Source organism: Piliocolobus tephrosceles, chromosome 6 (assembly GCF_002776525.5).
Source record: "Piliocolobus tephrosceles isolate RC106 chromosome 6, ASM277652v3, whole genome shotgun sequence".
NCBI classification, from domain to species: domain Eukaryota; kingdom Metazoa; phylum Chordata; class Mammalia; order Primates; family Cercopithecidae; genus Piliocolobus; species Piliocolobus tephrosceles.
In genome coordinates, this window is record NC_045439.1 from 18,212,950 (window position 1) to 18,235,349 (window position 22,400).

At 46.7% G+C, this 22,400-nt stretch overlaps 1 protein-coding gene across 2 annotated transcripts in view; it reads left to right on the plus strand.

The window, feature by feature from the left end:
* Positions 1 to 22,400, plus strand: part of KCNK10 (potassium two pore domain channel subfamily K member 10) — a 151,040-nt gene that overhangs the window by 52,027 nt on the left and 76,613 nt on the right. For both annotated transcript variants that reach the window (XM_023205325.1, XM_023205324.1), the window contains exon 2: positions 12,950 to 13,299. In XM_023205325.1, the coding sequence (XP_023061093.1) occupies positions 12,950 to 13,299 (350 nt within the window). The remainder of the gene's footprint in view (positions 1 to 12,949; positions 13,300 to 22,400) is intronic.

A 22,400-nucleotide genomic window follows, 5' to 3' on the forward strand; every position in this document is an offset into this window, starting at 1 on the left:
TATTTCTGAGACAGTTCTTGTGATAATAAGGCTTAGGGTGTGGCCATGGGGAGACTCAGCTGTAGTAGAGCTGTTGGAGCTGTGCCAAGGTCACCCAGATCCATTTTGTTCTGTGCACCTGTCCTCTAGCTTCTTGGGGCTTCTCTTTTTCTGGCCTGTACCTATAGCTTTTTTCGGAGAACTCTTCTTGGTCTACTGGAGCCTGTTTTCAGGATGTTTCTAGGAGGTTTTTTTTTTTTTTTTGGAGATGGAGGATGGAGTCTCCCTCTGTCACCCAGGCTGGAGTGCAGTGGCACAGTCTCAGCTCACTCCAACCTCCACCTCCTAGGTTCAAGCCATTCTCCAGCCTCAGTCTCCCAAGTAGTTGGGATTACAAGCATGCACCACTGTGCCTGGCCTTTTTTTTTTTTTTTTTTTTTTTTTTTTTTTTGATATTTTTAGTAGAGCTGGGGTTTCACCATGTTGGACAGGCTGGTCTCAAACTCCTGACCTCAGGTGATCCCCTGCCTCAGTCTCACAAAGTGCTGGGATGACAAGCACGAGCCACTGTGCCTGGCCATCCTAGTAGTTTGTATCACCCACTCCCTCATGGTTTCTCTGGCAGCATCTCTTAAATAAATAACTCACAAACAAATTCTCATCCAGGATCTGCTTCTGGGATACCTGCTCTGAGTCAGTGGTTGAGATGGACTGGAAATGATGGCAATGGTGATAAGTTCAAGGAAATGGGAGGCTTGGGTCTTGGCTGGGTTGTGTGTGGGATGCTGAAGTCACTTAGAAGGGAAACAGGACCCAGAGAGAAGGCTGCGGGAAACCGAGGGAGCAGCCAGGTCTACCACTGATGGCCATGGGGAAGAGTAGGAAGTGGAGGAGCCAGAGGGCTGGGCTCTCAAAGGAACTGCGGGTTTGTCACAAGAATGTGGGGTATTGGTTTTCCAGGACAGTGTGACCCTGATGTTGTGAGTGAGGGAGACTGTACAGCCCCTACCCCAGAGGCATACTCAGAGCACAGTGTCCTCAGGAAAAGCCCAGGTATCAGGAGAAAAGGCGCAGGAAGGGACCCTGAAGAGACTGGGGACATGAGGGAGTCTTCAGATCTTCAGCAGGGGCCCCTGAGGCATCTCTGGAATGGTTCATGGTAGGGGTGAGGGGAAGGATGGATCAGAGGGGAGGAGGCTGAGAGCAGAGGAGAGATCAAAGATCAAATCTCCATCAAGTGACCTCACTGGCCTCACACTTCCCAGAATTGGTCCCTTCAGACCTGGTGGAGGCAGTCTGGATATGGGGTGTGGAGATTGGTAGTACTCCTGGCCCATAGTGGGCATGCATTGGTTGAATAAACAAATGAATGACACATCAAGTTTGTAGATGCTCCGCCTTTTCATCATTCTAAACCATTGTCACTTCCATGTATTTTATGGCCTGATAAATGTGGAATTAGTCGAAGTACCTCTAGCTACTTGTTATCACCATTATTGGGTGGGACAAAGCGAACAGATTTCCTAAAGTTAGGGAATTACACAATAGGACATGTTATGGACTTGAGCCATAAGATCTATTTTCTTTTTTTTTTTTTTTTTAAGATAGAGTCTCACTCTGTCACCCAGGCTAAAGTGCAGTGGTGCAATGTTGACTCACTGCACCCTCCACCTCCCAATTCTCCTGCCTTAGCCTCCAGAGTAGCTGGGATTACAGTGTGCACCACTATACCTGGCTAATTTTTGTATTTTTAGTAGAGACGGGGTTTCAGCATGTTGGCAGGCTGGTCTGGAAAGGATCTTTCTAATAGGTCAAAAAATATTTTTCAGTTTTGCTTTCTACTGAGGATCTACAGATCCACAGTATAACTACTTATGATCTGTTTGCTTGTGACTGCAGATACTGAAGGATTTTGCTGGGGAGGGAGAAGAGTGTGTGGAGGAAGAGGGCAGGGCTGGAGAAGTGAGATGAGCCCTGAGCACACGGGACACTGGAGGCCAGGGAAAGAACCATGGCGGTGCTTGTGGGGTTTTAACAGGTGCAAGCTGGGAATTTCAGAAGGCTCAACTGGCTGCTGAGTGGAGCCTGGGGCGGGGTCGGGGGGTGAGGAGACCCCTCCAGGAGCCTGTGAGGAGAGATAACTGCTTTTGACAAGACACTTGGGAAAGACATCTGGAAGGAATGGTGCTGACAATAGGATTTAAAACCCTTGGCCCCAGGGAAAGGAGATATTTTGAGAACTATGACTGCTTATATTATTTTTAATCCCAAGAGGAGGAAAAAGGTCTTTCTTGTATAAAGCGCGCTAGTTAATTTAAATTGTGGAGGAAAAAACTTAGGGCAAGAGATAGAATACGATATTCAGGAAGCATTTTGGAAGAAGACACAAGGACCCCCAGCTGTGGCTGTGTGCACCTTTAGGGCCTTGATCGTGGAGGCAGGATAAAGGAGTCCATCTCATCAACATGGTGGAGTCAGAGTCTATTGGGAGAATCATGAGGTAGGCAGCTCTAATCCCAAAAGATGGTGGTCCAGTGGGATATGCCTGGGCTGCTCTGAGCAGCTCAGCACACACAAGGAATAGCTCTGGTCCTGGGCAATTTGTGCTGTGGGTCAGAGGGTGAGAGTTCATTTGATCGGAACAAAAAAGACATCCCACCTGCTACTAGGAGCAACCAAAAATGCTCAGAAGTTCTGGAACAGGGATGCTGCTGAGCAGGGTTTCCTGGCAGCAAGAGAGAGAAAGTGGTAAAAACAGCAAAATGCTGCTATGGTATAGTACTGAAGTCATCAGGCACACACTGAGACTTCCTGTGAGTGAGGCCTTGTGAATGGTGCTGGAGACGGAGACTGGGATAAGATCTGCCATCTCTGATGCTGACGCCCAGCCCGGTTCTCCCCTTTTCCTCTCTAGTTTTTCTTTCTCTTTCATGCATCCCCCTCCATTTGCTGTCCCTTAAATGTTGCTCCCTTGAGCATCATGTTTTACTCTCTTCTCATTTTACATCTCCCTCTGGACCACTTCATCCAGTACTGTGGCTTCAGTACCACTTACATACTCATCACTCTTAAATCTAGGGATTCAGCTAGATTATTCCCCTGAGTTCTGGTCCCTTATGCCTCATGTTAACTGGGTAGCTCCACCTGCATGGGCTACAAGAGCTGCAAACCTAACTCTCCTGCATTTTCTGTCTTGGAGAGCACGATACTCTTACAAGCTTATAAGAGTCATCCCAGATGCCTCCCTTCTTCCTTTGCATCCATCACTAGGACCTGCACATTTTACTTCCTTAACACCCCTTGTCTCTGACTCCTTCTCTGTTGCTGCCTGAGTTGAGGCCTCATAATACATTCCAGTAAACTCCTACCCACATCCCCCACAGACGATCTCTCACTTGCTCCATGTCTTTTACGCATTGCTGCCAGAATCAGCTTGCTAAACCCAGGCCTGACCCCATGGCTCTTCTCCCTGTGTTAGCCTTGATGGCTTCCCATGTTCATTAATAAGACCAACAAGAGCCACACTCTCTCCTCTGCTTGTCTTTGCAGCTTTATTTTGATGTAGCCATCTTCACACCCTCTAGTCCTGACACGCAGACCTGGTGTAATTTCCCAAATGCCCCAGACTGATTCGTGGCTGAGTGTCTTTGTATCTGTTGCCCCCTCTTGCTGTTCTGCCTTCCTCTCCACCTCCTTCTGCCCTCTCGCAGACACCTAATGCCCTTTCCACACCAGTGGGCACCTTGTCTTTGCATTCTCGTCTCCTCTTCGGTGGCATTGACGCTCCCTCTTCATGACTTTCTGTCACACCTCTGTCAAGCACAGCATCTGCACGCTTTGTTGCATTTGCTTGCATAGATCACATAGTTTTCTTCACCTCGTAATAATGTGGACAACTTATGTTGATTGAGGACTTACTTTGAACAAAGCATTGAGCAACATGCCCTAGATTTTATGTTAAATCTTCCCAATAGTGCTCCTGCTTCTGTCCCTTTCCAGGGAGGAGGAAGGAGGCTTGGAGAGAGGACTGTCTTTTAGGAGCCCTGCCCAGTGTTTCCTGTGAGGGTGGGGCCATCTTGGAAGGTAAACCTATGGTAGGGGTAAGCTGGGTGACTGTTGAAGTCCAACCTTCCCCCTTCTTCCTCTAACCCTGATAACCTTATTCTCTGGGCCCTGTCTGCTGGTGGAGAGGCTTCTGACTCTTTTTTTTTCCGCGCCTTTGGTTTATAAATACAAGAAGAGATTTGGGGAAAGATCAGAGGAAACTGTCGCGCTTACAAGTCCAGAGAAGGAAGTCACTGCTCCTTTAAGTCTCATGTGAACCCCTTGTTCTCTCCCCAGCCTGTGGGGTGAAAGAAAAGCCCTTTAGTCTTTTGGGTCCTCAAATCCCAGTTTATGCATTTTGGCCCCAGTCAGAGGGACCCTAGGAAGGCAGATTCAGGATAAATTCTGCCTGTCTTCCACCAGAGAGGGGACTCACCAAGTGTGACTCATGCTGTTCAATAGAACTTTTAACATCTAACAAGTATTTTGTACCCCTGAGTAAAAGAGAGTCTTGTAGCTCTTCATGAAGAGAACAAGAAAGGCCAGAACTGAATGTTTGGAGCCCAGTGAAGTACAATACTGCCCTGTCTCCTGTCTGTCCACTCTAGCACTTGTACAAACTATGAAGAACTAGCCTTGGACTGTTCGCTTTTTGAGAACTTTAAAACCTCGACTCTGGATTTCGGCCTGGGGAAAAAACCACAATAGTGCCAGGGGTGCTTCCATATGCAGGATTAACTCTGCAGTCAAAGTTTTTGTTGGACAGGTGTGTGAACTTGATATCATAAATGCTGGCCCAAAGCAAATGGAAGAATGGATGAATGAACAAATTCAGGAATGGAACAAACTATAACCACGGGTCTCCCAGTTGTAGGTTCTCTACTAAACTTCGCATTGAGACACAAAGGAAGGGCATCTTATAATATAATGTTGGGGGATGAGCAGTCAGCTTGGAGGTGGGGGCATGTGAGGTGGGTTTTGACGTTTGCGAAGGAATTGACCAAAAAGAAAGAGTCAAGAGGTGAAAAGAATCTGGGAATCAAGACCTGTTTCTCTGGGACAGGTGTGAGCAGGTCTGGGTGCTGCTGGGTTTTGCTGGGGCAAAGGTTGCTTGTGGGGGCGTGGCAGTGGGTGAGGCCCGGGAGATAGGCAGACGCCAGGTCCTGGAAGGGAGAGTCGGGGAGCAGGGCATGGAGCCTGCACTTTGCTTTGAATCTTGGTGGTACATTCAGAGGATCGTTAGCAGGGGTCCGGGTGATTACATTGACACCTGAGATAGCAACACGCCATGTATGTGGCTGGGATGTGGAGGACGGATTTAAGGGGGACAGGACTGAAGGCGGTCACAATGATTCAGGTGAGAGAAGATGGGGGTCTGGACTAAGGGGACAGGAAAGGACAGATGCGAGATGAGGTGGCAGGCAGTTCCAGCTTCCTCTGCCCCCAGCTGCCTTGTTTCCTCTTCTCATGGCTCCACAGGCTCTCAGTCATTTCATCACAGCCTGATCTCTTCCATCTGGAAGTGCAGCCTGAAGTTTTGAAGAGAGCAGGGAGCAATGCTTCGCCCAAAGGGAGAGCCTCTCCTCGTTTTGGGACCACGGCTTGCTCACTTAGTGCATACAGACTTAGTGTTACTGCCATTCTTACTGGGATCAGCTTGATCGCCTTTAAGGTAGGGCTATCCCGTGGAAACAGGGAAAACATGATTTGGTTATTGGGGTATCTGGAATCAGAGGCAGCAAAGACTCTGCTGTAAGAGCTGCTGGGACAACTGGAGGCCGGTGTGGGTGGAGCACCCGAGGTGGAATCCTGCACTCCTCCTCTTTCCTGCCCTCTTCCTAACACGTTCCCTCCCCAGCAGCCTGAAGGCTGCCTGTGCCTCTCCGGGCTGAGCTGTAACCTGGAACTCTTTGGAAGCTCTGAGCCATCAGTGCAGGTGGCCCTGGAATGATTCCAGACCTGGAGTAGGGGTGGGAGGTCGACTGTGGGGCAGGGGCAGGTGAAAGGAGGGTGTCCTTTCCCTCTCGCCAGGGAGTCTGCAGTCACAGTCGCACTTTGCCTGGGTCAGTAGGCAGAGTCATGCTGCTGTGTGACAGTGGCACTGAGGCAGCTGCATTTCAGGTTTCCAAGAGACTCTGAACCCTTGGAATGCCATTTGTTTCAGGTGACGTGGAGGAGTGGAGGCACTCGGGTTAGGTGTCTGAAGACAGATTCAAGGATGCCGCTGCTTGTTAGCTTATCTTAGGTTGCTCAATGTCACTTCTCTGGTCCGTAGTTTCGTTATCTGTCAATGGGGGCAGATAATGATCATTGCGTTATACAGAAGGTTTGGTGAAGACAAAAACAGGTTCACTGGCTGGGTGCAGTGGCTCACACTTGTAATCCCAGCACTTTAGGAGGTCGATGCCAGCAGGTCGCTTGAGGACAGGAGTTTGAGACCAGCCTGGACAATGTAGTGAGACCCCGTCTCTACAAAATATTAAAAAAGTAGCTGGGCATGGTGGCGTATATCTGTGGTCCTAGCTACTGGGGAGGCTGAGATGGGAGGATAGCTCGAGCCCAGGAGTATGAGGTTACGGTGAGCTATAATTATGCCACTGCACTGTAGCCTGAGCGACAGAGCAAGACCCTATCTCAAACAAAACAAAGCAAAACAAAAATAGCTTCATGCATGTGTAAGATCTTTGTTAATTCTTCCATTAACTCTGAAGGCAGGATGTGTCTTATTAATTTATGTAGCTCCAGTGCCAAACGCAGTGCCAGGCAAACTCAGTTGTTTGTTGATTGAATGAATGAATGGATGGTGCAGTAATATCTGTGGGGCCTGAGAAAGCCTGAGTAATGTAAACTTATTAAGAGCTTGTTCAATCATGAAAAAGCCGATTTCCACATGTGCCCTTCCATATAACCCACATTTAGATGAAAATGAAATATGTGCTGATATTCTTTTTTTTTTTTTTCCTTTTGAGACAGAATTTCACTCTTGTCACCCAGGCTGGAGTGCAATGGCACGATCTCGGCTCACTGCAACCTCCACCTCCCTGGTTCAAGTGATTCTTCTGCCTCAGCCTCCCAAGTAGCTGGGACTACAGGTGCACATCACCATGCCCGGTTAGTAGAGCCGGGGCTTCACCATGTTGGCCAGGCTGGTCTCGAACTCCTAGCCTCCCAAAGTGCTGAGATTATAGGCGTGAGCCGCTGCGCCCAGCCAGGCAGATATTCTTGAGGAAACATTTTAAAATGAAAACTAGCAGAAAGGATATTATTTTTCAACATTTCCTTTCTCATCACTTCTTGGCAGAACTTTTGCTGCCCAGCACTCTTCTGTTGGAGCTGTGAAGTGTGATAGGCCATTACTTTATAGTTCCATTCATTGTTGGTACATTGTGAAGGAAAGAACTCCATCGCCATTCAGAAACTGAAGTAGTCAATCTCACAGACTGGAAAATATTTTTATGCCTGTTTGAAACAAATGTCATTCCTATTTTTGGGGATAAAAGGGCCCTTTCCCACTGGAATTGCTGTGTTTCTTCTTCCTGTTCCTGCACTCTGCAGAACTGACTTCGAAGTCAGATGATTCCCTTATTAATCTGGCTTCTCTCTTTTGGGTCACTTAACCTTGACTTAGCCATTGAACCTGTCTGGGTCTCAGTTTCTTTGTCTGTGAAGTGGGGCTGTGTTGGGCATGAGCATGCACCTACAGGCCTCTAACTGGAGGGAGTGTCTGTGATCAGGGCCCTGGCGGCTGCCCTGAAGTCCACGGCTGGGCTTGCACTTCGGGTACATTGCTCCGGGCTGCTGCCAGCCGGTGTCTGTGCTCAGCAAGGATACCATGGTAGGATTGCCTCTGGGAGACGCAGACTCCTCAGACAGCTGACTTCAGCTCGAGAACTCCTTGATGGGCTTGCTAAACTTCCTTAGGCTGGAAGATGTTTACCTCCTCCTTCCTTCTTTCCTTCTTTTTCCAGGGGTCAGACTTACATAGAATCTAGTGGCTGCTCTAGCCTCCCCAACTCCCTCTCATTTTCTCTCACACATGCATTCCCCCTAATCAAATTCATGCACATTTAATCCCTTCTTGGCATCTGCTTCTGGGGGGACCTACCTGGCTCATGCAATGTGATAATTCCTTGTCATGAGGACCGAATGCAGTGATGTAAGTGGAATGTTTGTCAGAGTGACAGCATGAGTAAGTGCCCAGTAGGTCATCAGGGCTCCTGTCACCTTCACCACCATCCTCATCACCATCCTCATGACCATCTGGCCAAGTTTGCTTCTTTGTTGGTTCCAGGCACAGAGACCTCCAGTGGTTCATTCCAGGTCACAAGGCAACTTTGTATTAGGGTGAGAACAACTATGGCTTCTAAGGAGAAGAAATGGATTAATGAAAATACCATTTAAAAATTTATCCAACTTGGCTGGGTGCAGTGGCTCACATCTGTAATTCCAGCACTTTGGGAGGCTGAGGCAGGCAGATCACTTGAGGTCAGGAGTTCAAGATCAGCCTGGCCAGCATGGTGAAACCCCGTCTCTACGAAAAATACAAAAATCAGCTGGGCATGGTAGTGCACACCTGTAGTCCCAGCTACTTGAGAGGCTGAGGCACGAGAGTAGCTTGAACCTGGGAGGTGGAGGTTGCAGTGAGCTGAGATCATGCCACCACTGCACTCCATGACAGAGCAAGACTCCGTCTCAAAAAAAAAAAAAAAAAAAAAAAGGAAAGGAAAGAAAAAAATTTATCCAACTTCAGCACAATCCAGATCCGTTTCTAGCCATTGAGATATGCAGTCTTCTTTGCCAAAACAACCAACTCGATCTTTAGTGAAATGCACCAAAGGTTTTGTAATATTCTGAGATCTCTGCCTATACTCCTGACATCTACAAATATACTCCAGCCAGTAGACCAGAGCTGCTCATTTGCTGTTCCTGAGAACCCTGTGGATGTTTAGAAAAAAAAGGTGGCTGCTATTATTCACATTTCACAGTAAGCAAACAGAGAAACTAAGTGACAGTTTTGAGGTCATGCAGTCACTGATGAGTTTGGGACTAAAACTCTGGTTTTTGCTCTGATGCTTTGGAAGCTCAGGAGTGTGTGGATTCTGTTCAAACTCTGCCCTAATGGACAGTCTTTTAGTAAACTGGCGCCAGGACCTGGCCTGAAGAGACCTTTCTCACGCCCAGTTCTGCCCAGCTTCAGGGATGCTAGAAGCTTGGGAAGCATCCATGGTGCAGGCCAGTGGAGGAGACCAGCCTCCACTCACCTCCATGCTTATGCCATTGCATATCAGCTGATGAAGTTTTCAGCTAATGTTGGTTACCTGGTGCTGTGGAGCACATTCCTTAAGCTGACTGGCAAGCCCCTGAGGCTGGGAGGGACTGTGCCTTTTCCCAACCGTACCACACCCCTTTGTGCCCATTCAGCACAAATGGATTATATGGTTGGGCTCAATATAATGACAAGAGTTCTTATAAGAAGGAAGCAGGAGGGCACGAGAGAGAGGGGATATGAGGACAGAAGCACAGGTTGGAGTGATGCAACCTGTTTGTTTGTTTTTGAGACGGAGTCTTACTCTGTTGCCCAGGCTGGAGTGCAGTGGTGCGACCTCAGCTCACTGCAAGCTCCGCCTCCCAGGTTCACGCCATTCTCTTGCCTCAGCTTCCGAGTAGCTGGGACTACAGGCGCCCGCCACCATGCCCAGATAATTTTTTGTATTTTTAGTAGAAACAGGGTTTCACCGTTTTAGCCAGGATGGTCTTGATCTCCTGACCTCGTGATCCACCCCCCTCGGCTTCCCAAAGTGCTGGGATTACAGGTGTGAGCCACCACGTCTGGCCACATAAATGTTTGTTTTTGAGAGTGCTGGTAATTCCGATGGGGCTTTTGTGTGAAGGAATTATCACCACCACCACCAGAAAACAACATTTGCCCTATGCCAGGCACTATGCCAAGAAATTGAGATCCAATGATTAAAAGATGAACTTTCTGACTCCAAGAAGTTGGTAGGCTAGTGGGGAAGATCGGCACGCTGAGCCTGCCTGGAAGAACCCAGGACGACTTCATAGAGGAGGTGGCTTTTGGCTGAGACTGAAGAGGATGGGAGTTTTCCAGGCAGATGAGGGTGGGGAAGGGGTAACTGGCTGAGAGGACAACACCTGCAAAGGTGTTGAGGTGTGAACGGAGCACTGCTGTGTTTGAGGACTTACTTTCAGTGTTGCTGGAGTGCCAAACTGTTTGCCATTTGACGCTGCTCATCCACGTTGTCTGTGTGGTTTGGATGTGCCAGCATTCCTTCCACCCTTCATTCACTTATTCCACCATCATTGATTGTCTGCCCACCACGTGCCAGGAACTGTGCAAAACATTAGGGATGCAGAGGTGAGGCGTAGACAGGGTGCCTGCCCTCATGGATCTTTCTGTCTAATGGGAGTGCTGGACAAGGGTGCAGGCTCTATTAGCAGCACAGCACAGTGAGTGCTGGGCAAGGGAGAAATATTAGTGTGTTCTCCTGCTGATAATAAAGACATACCTAAGACTGGGTAATTTATAAAGGAAAGAGGTTTAATGGACTCACAGTTCATATGGCTGGGGAGGCCTCACAATCATGGTGGAGGGTAAATGAGGAGCAAAGTCGCATCTTACATGGCAGCAGGCAAGAGAGCATGTGCAAGGGAACTCACCTTTATGAAACCATCAGATCTTGTGAGACTTATTCACTATCATGAGAACAGCACGGGGAAAAACCTGCCCCCATGCTTCAATTACCTCCCACTGGGTCTCTCCCCCAACCTGTAGGGATTATGGGAATACAATTTAAGGTGAGATTTGGGTGGGGGCACAGCCAAACCATATCAGGACGCCTGAACTAATGGAGGGCAGATCAGTTTCCTGGGGCTTCCATAGCAAATTGCCACACATATAGTGGCTTAAAGCAACACTAATTTATGATTGTATGGTTCTGGAAGTCAGAAATTCAAAATCAGCCTCACTTGGCCAAAATCAAAGGGTAAGCAGTACAGGTTCCTCCAGGAGGCTCTAGGGGAGGATCCTTCCCTTGCCTTTTCCAGCTTCTAGAAGGACCACATTTCTGGACTCAAAGCTGCATCACTCCAACCTGTGCTTCTGTCCTCATATCCCCTCTCTCTCTCGTGCCCTCCTGCTTCCTTCTTATAAGAACTCTTGTCATTATATTGAGCCCAACCATGTAATCCAAGGTCATCCCCCATCTCAACATTCTTAATCACATCTGCAAAGTCCCTTTTGCCATGTAAGATAACATTCATCTATGTCTTGGGGATTATCCTTGTGGACCTCTTTTTGGGCCATTATTCTACCTGCCTCCAAGGCAGGAAGAGAGAAGGTGCTCCCGGAAGTGATATTTAATCTGAGATTTCTGGGTCAGAAGCTAGATACACATGGAAGCAGGGAGACCCCTTGGGAGGCTGCTGGGCTGGTCCAGGCAAGATGTGACGGTGGGCTGGATGAGGCTGCTGGCCATAGGGGTGGGGGAAGGCCCAAGGGATGAAATACAGTGAGGAGGCAGAATGAATGGGAGATGTGGGCAGTGGTAAAAGAAAGCCACCCAAGGCAAGGCTCACCTTCTTGGCATCAACAGGAGCAAGGGGGAAAGTGAATGCAGCGTCTTTAGGGAAAGGTTAGCAAGAACATAATGCCCAGGCTGTTGATTCTAATGTATAGCTCTTTCAATCAAGATTCCAGACAATTTTGCGTTTGTGTAAATCTGAGGGAAATTTAACATGGAGTGATTTTATTGGATTGGATAATACGCCATGAAAGACTGACGTTCAGCTCGGTTTCCAAAGAGAGAAACTGATTCCAAGGGCCTAGGAGGAGAGGCAGATGTTTACAAACTTAGATTCTTCTAAGCCACCACCCCTACAGCCAGTTGGTTTGAACAGGGAGTAACATGGCCTGCTTTTTGACTTTTCCAACAGTGATTGATCAGTTTAACTCCCCGCTGGAGTGGGACTGTTTACCCCACTTAGGTAATTAGGTTTATATTCTCCTAATACCTTCTTTATGCAACAGCCAGCCTGCACCATGACAGAGACTATAAGAAGAATTGGAATAATAAAGGGAGAAAAACACTGAAGTAGATGGCCGTTCATTGTTGCACAAGACATTTCTGTGACGCCTGATAGCATTGCGTGTGCGTCACAACCCCAAACTTCCTGCCATCGCAGAAAAGCCTCCAGCTGACCCTATTTATTTCCAAAGTAATGAAATTACCCTACCGAGAATAGGGACCTTAGAGAATTCTATGTGCTTCAAAAACCAGGAAACATCTTCTTTCCAATGACATCTTATTGGAAAACAATAGAAGAAAAATTCTATTACTAGTAGATCAGGAGTGGTTATGCCTAAGTCACATCTTCTATTAAGATATAATAAGCTCATCCTTTTTTCCTTTGTTTTGTGACAAGAGGACTTTTTAAGTCTCTAGACATTCATCTCTTCTCTGCTCTTGGTATCACCACCCCTTGGTAGTAGTTGGGTAGCCCTCTCCTATTTACTTCCTCTCCAAGTTCAACAACATCTTTGTTTTTGAATCTGGTGATTTGTGTTTCTTACACATTGTTTCATCAAGGAAGCTAAGGGAGGAGGTGAATTACAAATGACAGAGAGACAGCTTTCAATTTGGACCCTTGTAGAAAAATGTAAGCATTTCAAACTCAGTTTATACTTTATTTTTTTTTTAAACTGGGACCTCTGGTGCTTATTTTTTAGAACTCAAATGGGTACCTAGCAACTGATCACATTTCCTAACCGCAGGCTTGGTGACCCAGTGTTTCATCCTCACATTTGAAAGCTGGCTCAAAGAAGACATTGGTGCGTTGTTTCTGACACATATTGTATTTATTTATAAACAAACTCTCTTCTTCTTTATCCCCCACCCTGACTCCGCAGTGGCCGTTCCCGCAGCAGCACCGGTGTGCCAGCCCAAGAGTGCCACTAACGGGCAACCCCCGGCTCCGGCTCCAACTCCAACTCCGCGCCTGTCCATTTCCTCCCGAGCCACAGTGGTAGCCAGGATGGAAGGCACCTCCCAGGGGGGCTTGCAGACCGTCATGAAGTGGAAGACGGTGGTTGCCATCTTTGTGGTTGTGGTGGTCTACCTCGTCACTGGCGGTCTTGTCTTCCGGGCATTGGAGCAGCCCTTTGAGAGCAGCCAGAAGAATACCATTGCCTTGGAGAAGGCAGAATTCCTGCGGGATCATGTCTGTGTGAGTCCCCAGGAGCTGGAGACATTGATCCAGGTGAGCAGGGGGTGAGTCGACCTTAGACCAACTGGTGGGGTGGATGGCAGTGTTGGTTTTATCTTCTGGGTCTCTAGTCTTGCCTTCAGTTGAGAGGCTCCTGGTGGTCATGGAAGTTCTCTCCGGGGAGGTGACATGTGAGCTGAGACCTCCAAGAAGTGATAGTGAGGCATGTGACAGTGTGGGGGAAGGAGGGTCTGTGTTTTGCATCTTGTCTTGGACGCATGGTCAGAGACGGCAGCAGGCCAATGGACTTTGGATTTTCAAGTTCAAGTCCACCTGTGTGTGCTGATTAACTCCTTGGTTCTGAACTCTCTGTAGAATGCTGGGATAGAACCCAAAGAAGGAAAGAATTTTAAATATGCAGATTTAGAATAAGCAGGGATATATTAACCTGTCCAAGGTCCATGAGGATGAGGTAGAGAAGAGGCCACCAGGTATGTGGGTGAAGAGGCTGTCAGCCTGAGACAGCTGTTACAGTGGATTTCTGGGGATGAAATAATATGGATCACAGTAGTAGTAATCATCAGGTTTGCTGTTTTTGAATACTTACTGTGTATCAAGCACTGTACTAAGGCCTTTACATACCCTGGATATTAAGGAAAAAAGATTCATAGGAAAATGGAAGCAGAGAACTTGAACTGCAGTCTAAAGAAGCAAGGCAACACTTCTGGGCAACGGGTATGGGCTTCACAGTCATGGACTGTGGCAGTGAGGAGCTATAGGAAAGCCAGAGAGTCATCTACAGGGCTGCGGTGCGAGGGACTGGATCAGGACGATTGAGAAGTCTGGGAAGCCAGAGAGAAAAGCCGTTCCCATGAGGAAGAAAGGGAAATGGTGCAGAGCCCTGTTGGAGGGCTTCACCTTGGATATGAAGGAGGAAGGCTGCCTCTGAGGCTGAAGTTCCACTTTCTATCCCAGACACCCTGCTGTACTACAAAGAGTGGGTTTTGGTGGAAGGCAGTGACATTTATGGAGGTGAAGGAGAGTCTCATCTGTCTGGGGGCTCTAAAGTTTGGAAGGTGGAGGGATGGAAAAGACAGTTTTTACCATTCCTTCTGGCTCTGGGATGATGCACATTAAATTCTAGTGGCTGCAACAATCCAAGATAGTGTAGGATTCACCAGTCTGTGCTGTTTTTTTTTTTTTTGAGACAGAGTCTCACTCTGTCGCCCAGGCTGGAGTGCAGTGGCGCGATCTCGGCTCACTGCAAGCTCCGCCTCCCGGGTTCACGCCATTCTCCTGCCTCAGCCTCCCGAGTAGCTGGGACTACAGGCGCCCGCCGCCATGCCTGGCTAATTTTTTGTATTTTTAGTAGAGTCGGGGTTTCACCATCGTCTCGATCTCCTGACCTTGTGATCTGCCCACCTCGGCCTCCCAAAGTGCTAGGATTACAGGCGTGAGCCACCGTGCCCGGCCTGTCTGTGCTGTTTTAGTATTTATTTATTTCCTACCATACCAACAGAGTAGGGGAATTCTGGTGCTACTTATGATCTAGCACCTTCATAGCAATCATATTCTTGTCAGTTAGTTTTAATAATGACTTGACTCTTAAATAAATAGAAATACAAATTCTTCCCTTCCTGGGAGTAAATAGGATTTCATAACTATGCCCTATAATTCTTCTCAAAAAAATAAAATGTTAAAAATCCAAGGGCAGCATTTCATAGAACTGTTGCATAGGGAGTCCGTTCTCTGAATGGCTTTGTCATTTTTTTTTCTTTTTGGTTTTTGAGACAGGGTCTCATTCTGTCACTTAGACTGGAGTGCAGTGGTGTGATCATGGCTCATTGTAGGTTCAAATTCCTGATCGAGGTCTCAACTGATCTTTCCACCCCAGTCTCCTGAGTAGCTGGAACTACAGACATGTGCTACCATGCCTGGCTAATTTTTGTATTTTTTTTTTTTGAGACAGGATTTTACCATGTTGCCCAGGCTGGTCTTGAATTCCTAGGCTCAGGTGATCTGCCTGCCTTGGTCTCCTAAAGTGCTGGGATTACAGGTGTGAGTCACCATGCCCGTCCCTTTTTTTCTTTCATGGGAAAATGCTACCACATTTGTGGTGATGAGATTTTTGTACTAATCAGTGGCAGATTTAAAGCCTAGCATGCTATAGAGAATGGAAGAAACAATTCTGGAGTAGTTTTAAGTAGGAGTATAATTACACTTATACACATTGCTGTGATGTGGGGTAGAATCCTTTTTAATTAGTTGTAAGACATGTAATAATAACCTGATAGGTGATCTGAAGTGAATCTAGTATCGTGCGTGAGTTTTCCTTCTTTAGGCCATAAGATCTTGAAGAAAAGGAATGCATTGTCTTATCTTTACCTCCACGTGTGACCTGTGCTTTGCTTTGCCTCTAATTATTGCCCAATAGATAAATGTTTTTAGAGCAAGATATCAACTTAAATTGTAGAACACTGGTGATGTCACAACCTATGTGAGCTTATCCATGCATTTGTTGATTAGTTCAACATTTCTGTATTTCCCATTCTTTAGCCCTCTTCTTTATGAGAGAGCTCAGAGACCTGAATGAAGGACAGGGTCGGGGAGCGTGGAGATCCTAATTCTGATGCTGCCATTAAGACCTGTGCCCTGTTTTGACCTCAAAGATTTCTCTGTGAAATGAGATGGGTGTGTGCATATGTGTGTTTGTGTGAATGTGTTTGCACATACACACGTGTGTATGCATTTAAGATAATTTTATAACAATTTAAAAAGCTGCTCTTTATTAGGCATCTGTTATGAGCTGGGCATCATATACCCATTATCTCATTTAATCTTATCAACAACACTCTAAGTTTATATCATGATTCCCATTTTACAGGGGAGAAGACATCAGTTTCCTCAAAGAGGAACTTTCCAACCACCAAAGTGGTAGAGCTGGCAGTCAAAGCAAGGTTGGACTGACTGTACGCTCTCTCATCCAAATAGTCTATAGGCCCTTCAAGGAGGTCTTGGTTTATAATAGGCTCCAGTCTCTTTTAAACATGTGCTTTATGTTGAATGCTGTATTAGTCTATTCTCACTATAAAGAACCACCTGAGACTGAGCAATTTATAAAGAAAAGAGGTTTAATTTACTCACAGTTCCACAGGCTGTACAGGAAACATGGTTTGGGGGGCTTCAGGAAACTTAAAATCATGGCAGAAGAAGAAGGGGAAGCAGGCATATCCTATATAGCTGGAGCAGGAGGAAGAGAGAGCAAAGGGAGGGATGCTACACACTTTTAAACAACTGTATCTTGGCCTGGTGCGGTGACTCACACCTGTAATCCGAGCACTTTGGGAGGCCAAGGTGGCAGGATCACCTGAGGTCAGGAGTTCGAGACCAGCCTGGCAAACATGGTGAAACCCCATCTCTACTAAAAATATGAAAATTAGCCAGGCATGGTGGTGTGCGCCTGTGGTCCCAGCTACTAGGGAGGCTGAGGCAGGAGAATCGCTTGAACCCTGAAGGCAGAGGTTGCAATGAGCCGAGATCACACCACTGCACTCCAGCCTGGGTGACAGAACATGACTCTGTCTCAAAACAAAAACAAAAACAAAAAACCAAACAAACAGATCTCATGAGAACTCACTCACTGTCACAAGAACAGCAAGGGGGAAATCTGCCCCCACCATGCCCCTCCTCCAACATTGGGGATTACAATTCAACATGAGATTAGGGCAGGGACATAAATCCAAACCATATCAAACACTTTCCAGAATTTTAGTAGTCAAAAAGCATTAGATAGCCAGGTATGGTGGCTCATGCTGGTAATCCCAGCAGTTTGGGAGGCCAAGGCAGATGGATTGCTTGAGTCCAGGAGTTCAAGACCGGCCTGGACAACATGGCAAAACCCCTTTGTACAAAAAAATACAAAAATTAGATGGGTGTGGTGGCACACGCCTGTAGTCCCAGCTACTTGGGAGGCTGAGGTGGGAGAGGTGGGAGGATCACCTGAACCCAGGAAGTGGAGGCTGCAATAAGCCATGATTGTGCCACAGTACTCCAGCCTGGGAAACAGAGTAAGACCTTGTCTCAATAAATAAATCATTAGAGTTCCTGGCTGCCTAACAGGAATCATTTCTGTTTCTTCTCCCTATACACATGGAGCATCAGTCCTGGACCTGGGATGCTTTTAGATCTCCATCTACTATGACTTAAAGATTCATCCTTGTGTTTAATCTACAGTTTTTCTCACAATATAAGTTAAGCAGGTTTAACTGCCCAATCTGTGTCAAATCATTGCGACAAATCATTATGTTTTGCCCTTCAGTTCACTGATACCTTCACAAGGATGAAAGTGTCTACTCTTATAGACCAGGGAGCTTTCTCATACTTTATGCCTCTGAGCAGCACTGTAAATAGTGATCACAAGAAACACAGTATTTAAAAATAGTCTCTCTTCACATCTAGAAGGGTTTTCAGTGTGCTGTGTTTTAAGCTGGAAAGATAGTACTATTGTATCTCACCCAAGTCTGAAAGGAGTGACCGGTGGGTAGAAAGTAGATGGAAAGTATTTATTTTGTCATGTCTCTTGGCTGGATTGAGTGAACCCCTCATAAAGCCAAGCTGGAATGTGTACTTCATATTATTAATAACCAAAATAGAGTATCCAGAAGAGCACGATGCCCTCAAAATGCCTGGATAGCCTAGAAGAGCCCTAGCTCTTAGAGTCATAGTGGGGAGGGATTTTCTGACAAGTAAGACTGCTTTATGGGGTACTGTCAGACTCCACAGGAGAGTGGTGGGCCACTGTCCCTAAAGGTGAAGAAAGATGGGTTGCTGTTATGAAGGGGACATTCTCATCCATTCATTTAGTCATTCATTCATCTATCCATCCATTCACTCATTCTCAGAATTGCTGCTGAACTCCTGCTATATCAGGTAACATGCCAGATGTTGGGGAGAGAAAGAAAAAGGCACAGCTGGGTGCGGTGGCTCATGCCTGTAATCCCAGCACTGTGGGAGGCTGAGGTGAGTGGATCACGAGGTCAGGAGTTTGAGACCAGCCTGACCAACATGGTGAAACCCTGTCTCTACTAAAAATGCAAAAATTAGCTGGGCATGGTGGCAGGTGCCTGTAATCCCAGCTACTCAGGAGGCTGAGGCAGGAGAATCACTTGAACCCAGGAGGCGGAGGTTACAGTGAGCTGAGATCACATCATTGCACTCCAGCCTCAGTAACAGAGTGAGACTCTGTCTCAGAAAAAAAGAAAAAAAAAAAAAAAAGACACACCTTGAGCAAGTGACTCACCTCTTGTTTCTCTTGTTTCTTCACAATAGAATATAGAATGTGGCCTCAGGGTATTGAGAGGATTAAATGCAGTAATTCATGAGAAAGGCTTTGAACTGTGCTTGGCACATGGTAAGTGCTCACAAAAGGATTATTACTGCTGCATCTATTGCTGCTACTGTTCTTAGTATTATTCAGGGAGCTCAGAGTTTCAAGCAGTGGTCCTTAATGGGCTGGGGTGGGGTCACCGGGGAGGGGATGTTTGCCTCTAGGGGGCATTTGGCAATATCTGGAGACATTTTTGGTTGTTACAGCTGGGGAAGTGCTATAGACATCTAGTGGGTAGAGGCCAGGGTTACTGCTAGATGTCCTACAGTGCACAGCATAGACCTCCCTCCCACAAAGAATTATCCAGTTCAACATGTTAATAGGTTGAGAAGCACTGGAGGAAGAGGCATGTAAGCCAATAATTACAATCTGTTGGAATACAGCTATCTGACAGATGTCAAAAAAATGGAGCCCTAGTGAGGCAAACAGAGCTCAGAGAATATTTTGTGGTTATTTATCTCCTTCAGTCCCCACAGCTATTCTACGAGGATAGTCTTCAGTGCCCACATGCAGATGAGGAAGTGAGGCAGCAGGAGCTGAAATGATGGATTAAAGTCACCTGGTTAGAAATGGAGGATCCAGGGTTTACTGCTAGGCAGTCTGACCACATATCCCAGGCTCTGAACCACCATGCACTGGAACAGAAACACAAAATCTGGGAGAGATTCATTGGGTAGGCCATGGTTGGAGGGTATCCCGATGGCTGGCATGTGGCCCATGGGAAAATGCTAACAAGTTTGTGGTGACAAGAATGTTATACTAATCAGTGCCAGATTTGAGGCATTGCAAGTGGTTAGAATGGCTTGAACTGAGAAGTATGACAGTACATCGAAATGAGACTGGGAAGGCGGTCATGGGAGCTGGACTGAGGAGGTGCCTAGAGGACCTTTATGCTGTGGAATGTCAAGTCACTGAAAGCTTTAAGCGAGGATTGGAAGGTGGACATTGGCTGCTGAAAAAACCTTTTAGCACTGAGGAAGTTGGGTTGGAAGAAGAAGAAATTAGAAGAAGGAAGACCAGTTAGAATGTTGTAACATCACAAGTGAGAGATGCTGAGAGATAGAGAAAAGGCTATATTTAAAAGAGTTGACAAAGAAAACTTGAAAATTACTCAAACCTCATTCAGCAAAGATTTCTGGGGTGCCTGCCATGTGCTTCATATCCCTGCATGGCCTGTAGCCCCCAAGACCCTGGAGTTAATCTCCCTGCGTTAAATCCTATACCACTTAATGAGCTGTGTGACTTGGGCAAATATCATAGTCGCCTCTGGCCTCCACTGCTTTTCTGTGAAGTGGAGATTCTGGTCATAGTGTCTACCTGTTAGGGTGCTCTGAGGATCAAACAAAAGAAGCTCAGTAACTTTGAGCTCTTGTTATTGCTGCTGCTTATTTGCTAGGGAAGGAAGAAAAAAAGAAACCAGAAAACTCCTAAATGATGAGCATTGTGGAGTTCTGCTGAGGGAAAAGAGAAGAAGGTGTCTGAAATGCCCCTTGGGCTTCAAACCCTACATTTTCCAATAGACACATTTTATTTCTATTGTTCAAGTGCAGAGTGTCCATCACAGAAGTCGCTCCCTGAGTGCTGGGCTGGGCTGCCTACACCATGATGCTCTGTCTTTGTGGCTTGAGCTGGCTTTAGCACAGCAAGTTTCTATTCCATTGAAAGGGTTTACTGTGGGCATCTAGAATGTCATCTTTATCCTTAGCCTTACCGGAGACTCTCAGTCTCACATTTATTAACTAGACACTAGGGCCGGCTCCGCTGATCTCTGTCCCCCCTGCTTCTCTGAATGGTTTGAGACACAGTTTCAGAGAACCTGAGGGACCCAGTGGGCTCAGGCAGCCTCAAAGGAGCAGGTCACCTGACCAGTGGAGTGACCATTGATTCCAAGGTGTGACCGAGTGAAAGGGCTTAAATCCCCAATGCCTGACTGCGATTAAACCCTAATGAGGTATGTGGATCTTCTAGGGGAAGGGCCAGGCCCCTTTAATAAGGACGCTTCTGAACAAAGAGACAATGACGCTAATCCCAATTCCACTAGGACTGAGTTTGACGTCCTAGGGCAAGCTGCTTAACCCGAGCTGGGGCTCAGCAGTTCAGCTCATAGACGACACAAAAGGTGCATCCATCTCTAGAATCTTACCTCTGAGATGTGAGGGAGTGTGCAGATGATTGTAACTGGGAAACTTCCTACAGAGCTGGTGTAATAATAAAATAGAGCTACCACTTACTGGTTGTTTACTTTCCTCTAGACTCTGTTCTAAGTGCTTGAATCCTCTAGCTCATTTAACTCTTGCAAGAAGCCTACAAAGTAGGTACTGTTTTTATTCCTTTTTTTTAAAACAGGGTCTTTCTCTGTCACTCACACTGGAGTGCATTGGTGCGATCATGGTTCACTGTATCCTCGAACTCCTAGGCTCAAGCAGTTCTTCTGCCTCAGCCTCCTCAGAATGTTTCTGTGGGCAGGTTGGTCCAGTCCCCTCAGAGTGAGCAGGTTATCTCGCTCCCTGGAAGGCTGGCTTCTTCTCTGCCTCACTTCAGTCCCTGCCTCCAGCAAGTTACTGAAGTCCTCAGAGGCCTCTCCACCGTGAAATGGACACTGTCTGTTCATGGGACTACAGGTGGATACCAGCTGACCCAGCTAATTTTTAATTTTTTTTTTTTTTTGGTAGAGACAGGGCCTCACTGTGTTGCTCAGGCTGGTCTGAAACTCCTGGCCTCAAGCAATCCTCCCACCTCGGCCTCCCAAAGTGCTGATATTATAGGTTTGAGCCACCATGCCCAGTCCGAAGTAGGTTCTATCATCATCATCTCATTTTATGGATAAGCAAATAAATCCCAAGAAGTTAAATAACTTGTCCAAGTCCAGACAGCCAATAAGCAATTAAACTGGGATTTGAGCCCCAGGAGGCCAGACTCCAGAGCCCACACAACTGAACCCTTGTGCCATACTGCTCACTTGCACCAATGGTGAGTATCCCCTCACTGACATGTAGACCTCTTCGTAAAGCTTTTACTCCGAGGAAAAGGCTGGAGGGAGAAGGAAACGTGATTCAAGAAAACTGGGCTGTCTGGAATGGTGCTATGGCACTCCACATGGGGAATATTGTATTTTCAAAGAAAGGGTGTGTTAGAAGGGGAATGATCATGGACATTACATCAGATAGACTTGGTCCCTTAACGACACTAAACCTAAGGCTCCTCCTCATATTAAAGGGATCACAGTCCTCATTTGGATGATTGTGGGGAGTGAGTGAACCTAGCAGAGTGGCTGGCATGTCACTGGCATTTAGGAAATGCTATTTCCTTCCCCCATCTGTCTTTCTTCTCTCAAGCGAACTGAGTAGACAAAAGGTAATTATACCTGGAGTACTTGCATTTCTTTGGCAGTAGAATAAAGTAAATTAAACGTAGTTTTGAAGTTGAGGTTTCCACGAATTTGATTTGGCGGTCACTCTGTCCCAAGAAAGCCTTTATCTTTGACGTCCTCACATGCCACAGTTGCTTATCTCCCTGTTCCCCGTGCAATTGTCTTAGAAGCTTCTGTACTGACTAGTCTTGGAGAAAGCCATAAAACATTCATCTTTTGTGATCCTCAAAGAATAAAATCGTGAGGAGCCCTCACTGACTGACGGGGAAGTGAAGAATGAATGCTTCGGTTTGCAGGGATGATGATGTGCAGCAGTCTTTTTTCAGGGTATGAAACAATCCCAGATGTTTTAAGATTTGAGTGTCTTCGGAGGAGCTCGAGTGGTCCCATGGCTGCCAT